At 47.4% G+C, this 11,595-nt stretch overlaps 1 protein-coding gene across 1 annotated transcript in view; it reads left to right on the plus strand.

The window, feature by feature from the left end:
• ift88 (intraflagellar transport 88 homolog) overlaps positions 1 to 10,578 on the plus strand; it is a 50,235-nt gene extending 39,657 nt beyond the window's left edge. The window contains exons 22-24 of the mRNA XM_072444169.1: positions 496 to 556; positions 8,462 to 8,566; positions 10,429 to 10,578. Of these exons, the coding sequence (XP_072300270.1) occupies positions 496 to 556; positions 8,462 to 8,566; positions 10,429 to 10,547 (285 nt within the window). The 3' untranslated portion in view covers positions 10,548 to 10,578. The remainder of the gene's footprint in view (positions 1 to 495; positions 557 to 8,461; positions 8,567 to 10,428) is intronic.
• The last annotated feature ends 1,017 nt before the right edge of the window (positions 10,579 to 11,595 follow it).

Here is an 11,595-nt window from a genome sequence, read left to right on the forward strand (position 1 = left end):
CCACACACAACACACTGTACGTGACACACGACACACAACACACTGTACACGACACACGACACACAACACACTGTACACGACACACGACACACAACACACTGTACATGACACACGACACACAACACACTGTACATGACACACAACACACTGTACATGACACACAACACACACGCCACACACAACACACTGTACACGACACACAACACACTGTACACGACACACACCACACAATACACTGTACACGACACACACCACACTGTACACGACACACAACACACTGTACACGACACACACCACACAATACACTACACGACACACACCACACTATACACGACACACAACACACTGTACACGACACACAACACACTGTACACGACACACAACACACTATACACTGTACACGACACACACCACACTGTACATAACACACAACACACACAACACACTGTAAACCGGTCCTGATCCAGTCCTGTTTGTGGTTCTGTTCCTCTGCAGAGGGTGAAGTCGGGACTGGATGGCAGTGCCAAGAGCCGGAGAGAGGGCAGTGCTGGTTCAGGTGAGTGACATGCTGAGGCCACACCCACACGGAGGGTCTGACATGCTGAGGCCACACCCACACGGAGGGTCTGACATGCTGAGGCCACACCCACACGGAGGGTCTGACATGCTGAGGCCACACCCACACGGAGGGTCTGACATGCTGAAGCCACACCCACACGGAGGGAACGCCCACTGTACAAGAACTTTACAAATCATTGTCTTTTTTTCTTTTGTAGTTTTGTGTAGTTTATGTTAATGTTGTTATGGATCAGGAAGTCTTCTGTTGGCTTCATTTTAAGCTGCACATCACATGGATCTATTATAATACCTGGAGAGGGCATGGCTCATGGATCTATTATCATACCTGGAGAGGGCGTGGCACATGGATCTATTATAATACCTGGAGAGGGCGTGGCTCATGGATCTATTATAATACCTGGAGAGGGCATGGCTCATGGATCTATTATAATACCTGGGGAGGGCGTGGCACATGGATCTATTATAATACCTGGAGAGGGCGTGGCTCATGGATCTATTATAATACCTGGGGAGGGCGTGGCACATGGATCTATTATAATACCTGGAGAGGGCGTGGCTCATGGATCTATTATAATACCTGGGGAGGGCGTGGCACATGGATCTATTATAATACCTGGAGAGGGCGTGGCTCATGGATCTATTATAATACCTGGAGAGGGCGTGGCTCATGGATCTATTCTAATACCTGGAGAGGGCGTGGCACATGGATCTATTATAATACCTGGAGAGGGCGTGGCTCATGGATCTATTATAATACCTAGAGAGGGCGTGGCTTGCCACAGCATGTCGCCCCCGGTGGCCTCCAGTGGTGCTGCAGCCAAAGAAATCGTGAAAACCTTTTTTCCCTACAGCGCAATGTAACGAAAAACTGCTTGTATTTGGCTGAAAGAGCACCTAGAGCACCTACAGCACCTATAGCACCTACAGCACCTAGAGCACCTAGAGCACCTACAGCACCTATAGCACCTAGAACACCTAGAGCACCTACAGCACCTAGGGCACCTAAAACACCTAGAGCACCTACAGCACCTACAGCACCTAGAGCACCTACAGCACCTAGAGCACCTACAGCACCTACAGCACCTACAGCACCTAGAGCACCTACAGCATCTAGAGCACCTACAGCACCTACAGCACCTAGAGCACCTACAGCACCTAGAACACCTAGAGCACCTACAGCACCTACAGCACCTAGAGCACCTACAGCACCTACAGCACCTAGAGCACCTACAGCACCTACAGCACCTACAGCACCTAGAGCATCTAGATGACTTTAGCATGAACACTGACTTCATCATGACTTTAGCATGAACACTGACTTCATCATGACTTTAGCATGAACACTGACTTCATCATGACTAGCATAAATACTGACTTCATCATGACTTTAGCATGAACACTGACTTCATCATGACTTTAGCATGAACACTGACTTCATCATGACTTTAGCATGAACACTGACTTCATCATAACTTTAGCATGAACACTGACTTCATCATGACTTTAGCATGAACACTGACTCATCATGACTTTAGCACGAACACTGACTTCATCATGACTTTAGCACGAACACTGACTTCATCATGACTTTAGCATAAATACTGACTTCATCATGACTTTAGCATGAACACTGACTTCATCATGACTTTAGCATGAACACTGACTTCATCATGACTTTAGCATAAATACTGACTTCATCATGACTTTATCATGAACACTGACTTCATCATGACTTTAGCATGAACACTGACTTCATCATGACTTTAGCATAAATACTGACTTCATCATGACTTTAGCATGAACACTGACTTCATCATGACTTTAGCATGAACACTGACTTCATCATGACTTTAGCATGAACACTGACTTCATCATGACTTTAGCATGAACACTGACTTCATCATGACTTTAGCATGAACACTGACTTCATCATGACTTTAGCATGAACACTGACTTCATCATGACTTTAGCATAAATACTGACTTCATCATGACTTTAGCATGAACACTGTCTTCATCATGACTTTAGCATGAACACTGACTTCATCATGACTTTAGCATAAATACTGACTTCATCATGACTTTAGCATGAACACTGACTTCATCATGACTTTAGCATGAACACTGACTTCATCATGACTTTAGCATAAATACTGACTTCATCATGACTTTAGCATGAACACTGACTTCATCATGACTTTAGCATGAACACTGACTTCATCATGACTTTAGCATGAACCCTGACTTCATCATGACTTTAGCATGAACACTGACTTCATCATGACTTTAGCATGAACCCTGACTTCATCATGACTTTAGCATGAACACTGACTTCATCATGACTTTAGCATGAACACTGACTTCATCATGACTTTAGCATGAACACTGACTTCATCATGACTTTAGCATGAACACTGACTTCATCATGACTTTAGCATGAACACTGACTTCATCATGACTTTAGCATGAACACTGACTTCATCATGACTTTAGCATGAACACTGACTTCATCATGACTTTAGCATGAACACTGACTTCATCATGACTTTAGCATAAATACTGACTTCATCATGACTTTAGCATGAACACTGTCTTCATCATGACTTTAGCATGAACACTGACTTCATCATGACTTTAGCATAAATACTGACTTCATCATGACTTTAGCATGAACACTGACTTCATCATGACTTTAGCATGAACACTGACTTCATCATGACTTTAGCATAAATACTGACTTCATCATGACTTTAGCATGAACACTGACTTCATCATGACTTTAGCATGAACACTGACTTCATCATGACTTTAGCATGAACCCTGACTTCATCATGACTTTAGCATGAACACTGACTTCATCATGACTTTAGCATGAACACTGACTTCATCATGACTTTAGCATGAACACTGACTTCATCATGACTTTAGCATGAACACTGACTTCATCATGACTTTAGCATGAACACTGACTTCATCATGACTTTAGCATGAACACTGACTTCATCATGACTTTAGCATGAACACTGACTTCATCATGACTTTAGCATGTTTTGCATGTAGATAAACATGTGAATAATGATTGACATTTGGCAGATAAATAAATCATAATTTAATAAATTAATTGTAGATGAAACATTCCATGTTCTTAATAAGAATCAGAATTATTTCCATCGTCAGTGATAAAGTTACAAACTAGACTTTTTTTTATGGTTTTATATTTTATTTGCCATAAACCACAAAACACTGAATAATAACTCTAAAATATTGAGCCATGACAATAAATAGATTTCTGTAAATACAGATACAAATGTACAGTTTAGCACGATGTCAATAATATAATTAAATTGACGTAATTAAACTACATGTCATTAATGATGAAATGTTCTGATGTAAAAGTGAAGAAGCTTCAGATCATGAGCTGCACTTTAAGGAGAAGCTCATGTTTTAATAGATCCAGGAGTGAAAAGGCCTTGAATTGAACCTCGCGTGGTGGAGATAGAGGTGGAGATAAAGCTGGAGATAGTGGTGGAGATAGAGGTGGAGGTGGAGATAGTGGTCGAGATAGAGGTGGAGATAGAGGTGGAGGTGGAAATAGTGGTCGAGATAGAGGTGGAGATAGAGGTGGAGGTGGAAATAGTGGTCGAGATAGAGGTGGAGATAGAGGTGGAGGTGGAGATAGAGGTGGAGATAGAGGTGGAGGTGGAGATAGTGGTGGAGATAGAGGTGGAGATAGAGGTGGAGGTGGAGATAGTGGTGGAGATAGTGTTGGAGATAGAGGTGGAGGTGTAGATAGAGCTGGAGATAGAGGTGGAGGTGGAGATAGTGGTGGAGATAGTGTTGGAGATAGAGGTGGAGATAGAGCTGGAGGTGGAGATAGTGGTGGAGATAGAGGTGGAGATAGAGGTGGAGATAGTGGTAGAGATAGAGCTGGAGGTGGAGATAGAGGTGGAGATAGTGGTGGAGATAGTGGTGGAGATAGAGGTGGAGGTGGAAATAGTGGTGGAGATAGAGGTGGAGGTAGAGATAGTGGTGGAGATAGAGCTGGATGTGGAGATAGTGGTGGAGATAGAGCTGGAGGTGGAGATAGAGGTGGAGATAGTGGACGAGATAGAGGTGGAGATAGAGGTGGAGATAGAGGTGGAGAAAGTGTTGGAGATAGTGTTGGAGATGGAGGTAGAGATAGAGCTGGAGTTAGTGGTGGATCTGGTGGTGGAGATAGTGGTGGAGATGGTGGTGAAGATAGTGGTGGAGATAGTGGTGGAGGTAGTGGTGGAGATAGAGGTGGAGATAGTGTTGGAGATAGAGGTGGATATAGAGCTGGAGATAGTGGTGGAGATGGTGGTGGAGATGGTGGTGGAGATAGTGGTGGAGATAGTGGTGGAGATAGAGGTGGAGATAGTGGTGGAGATAGTGTTGGAGATAGAGGTGGAGATAGAGCTGGAGATAGTGGTGGAGATAGTGGTGGAGGTGGTGGTGGAGAAAGTGGTGGAGATGGTGGTGGAGATGGTGGTGGAGATAGTGGTGGAGATAGTGGTGGAGGTAGTGGTGGAGATAGAGGTGGAGATAGTGTTGGAGATAGAGGTGGATATAGAGCTGGAGATAGTGGTGGAGATGGTGGTGGAGATGGTGGTGGAGATAGTGGTGGAGATAGTGGTGGAGATAGAGGTGGAGATAGTGGTGGAGATAGTGTTGGAGATAGAGGTGGAGATAGAGCTGGAGATAGTGGTGGAGATAGTGGTGGAGGTGGTGGTGGAGAAAGTGGTGGAGATGGTGGTGGAGATGGTGGTGGAGATAGTGGCGGAGATAGTGGCGGAGGTAGTGGTGGAGATAGTGGCGGAGATAGTGGCGGAGGTAGTGGTGGAGATAGAGGTGGAGATAGTGGTGGAGATAGTGGTGGAGATAGTGGTGGAGGTAGTGGTGGAGATAGTGGTGAAGATAGTGGTGGAGATAGTGGTGGAGATAGTGGTGGAGGTAGTGGTGGAGATAGTGGTAGAGGTAGTGGTGGAGATAGTGGTGGAGATAGTGGTGGAGGTAGTGGTGGAGATAGAGGTGGAGATAGTGGTGGAGATAATGGTGGAGATAATGGTGGAGATAGTGGTGGAGGTAGTGGTGGAGGTAGTGGTGGAGATAGTGGTGGAGATAGTGGTGGAGGTAGTGGTGGAGATAGTGGTGGAGATAGTGGTGGAGGTAGTGGTGAAGATAGTGGTGGAGATAGTGGTGGAGGTAGTGGTGGAGATAGTGGTGGAGATAGTGGTGGAGATAGTGGTGGAGATAGTGGTGGAGGTAGTGGTGGAGATAGAGGTGGAGATAGTGGTGGAGATAGTGGTGGAGATAATGGTGGAGATAGTGGTGGAGATAGTGGTGGAGATAGTGGTGGAGATAGTGGTGGAGATAGTGGTGGAGGTAGTGGTGGAGGTAGTGGTGGAGATAGTGGTGGAGATAGTGGTGGAGGTAGTGGTGGAGGTAGTGGTGGAGATAGTGGTGGAGGTAGTGGTGGAGGTAGTGGTGGAGGTAGTGGTGGAGATAGTGGTGGAGATAGTGGTGGAGATAGTGGTGGAGGTAGTGGTGGAGGTAGTGGTGGAGATAGTGGTGGAGGTAGTGGTGGAGGTAGTGGTGCGCACTAGTGAGGACATCCAGAGCTCATCACTCGTTCTTACTTTGTGGATTTCCAATAACTTGCTTTTTCTCCCTCTCCTGCGGCGGCACAGAGGGCGTAAAGACAGGTGAGTCACTGCCACTGTCCCTGTCCTTTTTCCCCCAGTACAGTCACTGTCCCTGTCCTTTGTCCCCCAGTACAGCTTCTGTCCCTGTCCTTTGTCCCCCAGTACAGCCACTGTCCCTGTCCTTTGTCCCCCAGTACAGCTTCTGTCCCTGTCCTTTGTCCCCCAGTACAGTTTCTGTCCTTTGTCCCCCAGTACAGCCATTGTCCCTGCCCTTTGTCCCCTAGTACAGCCACTGTCCCTGTCCTTTGTCCTTTGTCCAGCTCCAGCTCCAGCTCCAGCTCCAGCTCCAGCTCCAGCTCCAGCTCCAGCTCTAGCTCTAGCTCCAGCTCTAGCTCTAGCTCCAGCTCCAGCTCCAGCTCCAGCTCCAGCTTTAGTTAGGTTCCAGTTGCGTATGTTGTAGACGACATGGTAGTCGACGCTCTATCTCACTGTTTGGTTTGATCCCAGAAAGTTCCCCGAGGCAGTTCCAAAGTTTATGGCTTCCTTTATTGATTACAAAGTCTTAAAACCAGTCCAAACAGTGCTTCATTTCATATCAATAATAAAATCCACAATCACCATAACGTTATCACTACATAACAGTTCCGCCATAAGCGGTCAACAAACTGTGCGCTTGCCCGTCTAGTAACCTGTCCCCAGCACCTAGGTTCCCACCCAAATACCATTTGCTTCTGAGCCCACAGCGACCCTCTGTGGCTGCTCCCAACATTGCATTTCAATCAGGGATTTTGGCTCCTACAACATCTATAAACCTTAAAGATCCCATATCATGCTTTTTTCCCCTTTCGTAGTCTACCCTAAGGTTATATTTGGGTTGAAGGGGGGGGCGTGTTAGAGGTGCAGAGGTGCTTCCTGGAGGAGGGGCTGAACAGGGTAGCATGCTACAGCACTCACCAGGCTGACTCATCCTGGTGAGTATTCCCCGTTCGTTTGCTCATCCGAGGAGAAGGAGAGAGACTATTCTCTAGCTAAAGACGGCAGGAATCAATCAAAAAACCACATGTACGATGTACCAAGCACTGTAAGAAGGTTAAACGCTCGGAAAAGTCGATTTTGCATGATATGGGCCTTTTAAAATGACTGCTTACTATATGATATAATAACTAAAATGATAAATGTCCCAAATAATTACATCTGACAAGACGTTTATCATGTTATATATATACATAACACTTTTCCATAAATAGCTTCTATAATTGGTGCAAATATGCATTTTTATCTATATATGTTTTTTAAACATATATAGATAAGATAGATACTTATAATAGTAACTGAGTAGGATAAATATCTTCCTGGTCTCAATTCGCAGATTGACAATGACTGAAATGTTGTGTTTTTCTAAAGGGAGTGTCTACAGAGCCGCAAAAAAAACATGCAGTTTGGGCCGCGCGCCGCGGCTCCTGAAACTGCTGCGCTGTTTGACCGCGCCGGGTTAGGGTTAGCCATGAGGCTATATAGCCGTGCCGCTGTGTATGACCTGTACAGTCGACCTGTGGACCATGTGTATGACCTGTACAGTCGACCTGTGGACCATGTGTATGACCTGTACAGTCGACCTGTGAACCATGTGTATGACCTGTACAGTCGACCTGTGGACCATGTGTATGACCTGTACAGTCGACCTGTGGACCATGTGTATGACCTGTACAGTCGACCTGTGGACCATGTGTATGACCTGTACAGTCGACCTGTGGACCATGTGTATGACCTGTACAGTCGACCTGTGGACCATGTGTATGACCTGTACAGTCGACCTGTGAACCATGTGTATGACCTGTACAGTCGACCTGTGGACCATGTGTATGACCTGTACAGTCGACCTGTGGACCATGTGTATGACCTGTACAGTCGACCTGTGGACCATGTGTATGACCTGTACAGTCGACCTGTGGACCATGTGTATGACCTGTACAGTCGACCTGTGGACCATGTGTATGACCTGTACAGTCGACCTGTGGACCATGTGTATGACCTGTACAGTCGACCTGTGGACCATGTGTATGACCTGTACAGTCGACCTGTGGACCATGTGTATGACCTGTACAGTCGACCTGTGGACCATGTGTATGACTGGTACATGTCGAGCGCTGAGCAGGTGTGAACGTCAGGACAGTGTTGAATGTCTCTGCTCCATGTGAACGTTGTGGTTGGTGTTTCCAGACAGTGGCCACAGCAGCAGCAGCAGAGGAGAACGCCTCAGCTCCAGGCTCCGCCCTCTTCCCGGCAACAACGAACCCTACGAGACCAGTGGCACCAAAGAACTGGGTGAGATGGGGGTGAGACGGGGGTGAGACGGGGGTGAGACGGGGGTGAGACGGGGGAGAGACGGGGGAGGGACGGGGGGAGAAACGGGGGTGAGACGGGGAGAGACGGGGGAGAGACGGGGGAGAGAAGAGACGGGGGTGAGACGGGGGACCAAATGGAGACACAGAGACAGTTTGTCTCACAGAGGTGGGACTTCCTCTGAGTCAGTGCTGGGATTCTAAAGGATCATTTATGCTCCATTTACGTCCAGAAGACGCTCTGTGCGTTCCACGCTCGGTCACTGTAGCTTTATTTATACCTGCAACTATTTTAAATGTCAGGTTTGTGTTGTGGTAAATAACCACCAGAGGGCGCTCACAGCCCGTTAGACAGTTGAAGACAAACAAACTGGGCCTCAGCAGGTCATAGATCACATTTGTTGGAAAATGAGCTGAGAGAAGCTTGAGAGCTTGTTCTAGTCACCTTTTTAAAAGTTGAGCTGTTGTGTCCACTGTCCACTGTCCCCAGCGGTCAGGACATGACATGTACAGCTCTGTTGCATCCATAAGCTGTGAGCAAACCAGTTGCATAGGGACCAAATGATAATAGCCTCCATGTGAATAAATGAGATCAATCATAAATGAGGCTTTATTGCTTTTGCATCGTGTTAAATGTGTTAAACATTTATTCTACTTTTGCATATGCTGACCATCACCAACACAAGTGGCTTTATTTGAACACCTGCTCGTGTCTTTGTATGAAATAAAGTCAATCCTAAGCTCCTTTTTCTTTTGATAATTGTAGAGTTTTGAATCTTATTTGAGACACTAAACCTGACGTGTCTTCTGTGCTGATAAATCCTCTTTCTTCACTTCATTGGACAGAACACACTACATTGTGTGCTGCCCGGTGGTGGAGTGGTTAAGTCACTGCACACGTGTGCTGCCCTCGGAGTTCACACAAACACACCATATTTTCCATACCATAGATGAATAGTAAAGACTTGGCTTTCCTTGATTCTTTGGAGAAGCAGGACTTTTATAGGTTTTTACAAATAAGGAGTTTATTATAACCAAGATGTTTTGGTTATTTATTATTAAAATTAAAGGGAGTAATGACCATTATAATCTCTGATCAAAATGTGTATCAGGGCGACTCTTCCATGAGTTCTTTGATACATCATCAGTGATATAATCTGGGGTCATGAGGTGTTTGTGGTGACACAGCACCTGATGACCCCTGATGACCCCTGATCAGACTGTGGGGCCCCTCTGTGGATCCAGAGCCATCTCGAGGCTTTCTCAGCTGCTTTGGTGTTGTTCTTGACAGCTCTGGCTCTGAGAGGACCTCGCCTGTTTTTAAATCCCTTTTAAACATGAAGCACCTTTACTTCTCTTTTAAAACGATGTGTGTCTGCACACTGTACTAACTGTTATTGTGTGTGTGTGTGTGTGTGTGTGTGTGTGTGTGCGTGCGTGCGTGTGCGTGCGTGTGTGCGCGTGTGTGTGTGTGTGCGTGCCTGCGTGTGTGTGTGTGTGTGTGTGCGTGCCTGCGTGTGTGTGTGTGTGTGTGCGTGCGTGTGTGTGTGTGTGTGCGTGCCTGCGTGTGTGTGTGTGTGCGTGCGTGTGTGTGTGTGTGTGTGTGTGTGCGTGCGTGCCTGCGTGTGTGTGTGTGTGTGTGTGTGTGCGTGCGTGCGTGTGCGTGTGTGCGCGTGTGTGTGTGTGTGCGTGCCTGCGTGTGTGTGTGTGTGTGTGTGCGTGCCTGCGTGTGTGTGTGTGTGCGTGCGTGTGTGTGTGTGTGTGTGTGCGTGCCTGCGTGTGTGTGTGTGTGCGTGCGTGTGTGTGTGTGTGTGTGTGCGTGCGTGCCTGCGTGTGTGTGTGTAGATGCCTCATACACAGACCCTCTGGGGCCGCAGGTTGAAAGGCCCAAGACTGGAGCCAAGAAGCGTCAGGAGGAGGACTTTGAGGACGAGGAGCTGGGAGACGACCTGCTGCCAGAGTGACCCTGTACCTGCACCTGTCCCTGCAGCTGTCCTGCACCTGTCTGTGTGTGTGTAGATATATTTTGTGTAGATATGTGTGTGTTTGTGTATCTCACTTGTGCCTCGACCTCATAGTATGAAATAAAGCTATGAACTCCAACTTTGTGTCATTGATTGGATCTGGAGCGTTTTCTGTTTCTCTTGAATGCCTGACATGTCTTAGGTGTTTCAGTGGTGGACGTCTGGACGTCTGGACATCAGGATATTAGGATATCAGGACATCAGGACATCTGGACATCAGGACATCTGGACATCTGGACATCAGGACATCTGGACATCTGGACATCAGGACATCTGGACATCTGGAAGTCATTTTCTGAAGGTTCTGATTTGAGGAGATGTGTTGCTCTGAACTCGCCCTGTCCTAATGAAGGAGTCATTCTTCCTCTTCTGTCCTCTGGTCAGATCTCCTCCCCCGCTGATTACCTCCTAAAAAGCTGATTAGCTCCTCCAGCTCCTTCAGCTCCTTCAGCTCCTTCAGCTCCTTCAGCTCCTCCAGCTCCTTCAGCTTCAGCTCCTCCAGCTCCTTCAGCTTCAGCTCCTCCAGCTCCTTCAGCTTCAGCTCCTCCAGTTCCTTCGGCTCCTTCAGCTCCTCCAGCCCCTCCGGCTCCTCCAGCTCCTTCAGCTCCTTCAGCTCCTTCAGCTCCTCCAGCCCCTCCGGCTCCTCCAGCTCCTCCAGCTCCTTCAGCTTCTTCAGCTCCTTCAGCTCCTCCAGCTCCTTCAGCTCCTCCAGCTCCTTCAGCTCCTCCAGCTCCTTCAGCTTCAGCTTCTCCAGCTCCTTCAGCTTCAGCTCCTCCAGCTCCTTCAGCTCTTACAGCTCCTCCAGCTCCTCCAGCTCCTTCAGCTCCTTCAGCTTCTCCAGCTCCTCCAGCTCCTTCAGCTCCTTCAGCTCCTCCAGCTCCTTCAACTTCAGCTCCTCCAGCTCCTCCAGATCCTTCAGCTTCAGCTCCTCCAGCTCCTTCAGCTCCTCCAGCTGCTCCAGCTCCTCCAGCTCCTTCAGCTTCAGCTC

Source organism: Eucyclogobius newberryi, unplaced genomic scaffold (assembly GCF_026437365.1).
Source record: "Eucyclogobius newberryi isolate DKJ021-1_F unplaced genomic scaffold, fEucNew1.0.hap1 SCAF_14, whole genome shotgun sequence".
NCBI classification, from domain to species: domain Eukaryota; kingdom Metazoa; phylum Chordata; class Actinopteri; order Gobiiformes; family Gobiidae; genus Eucyclogobius; species Eucyclogobius newberryi.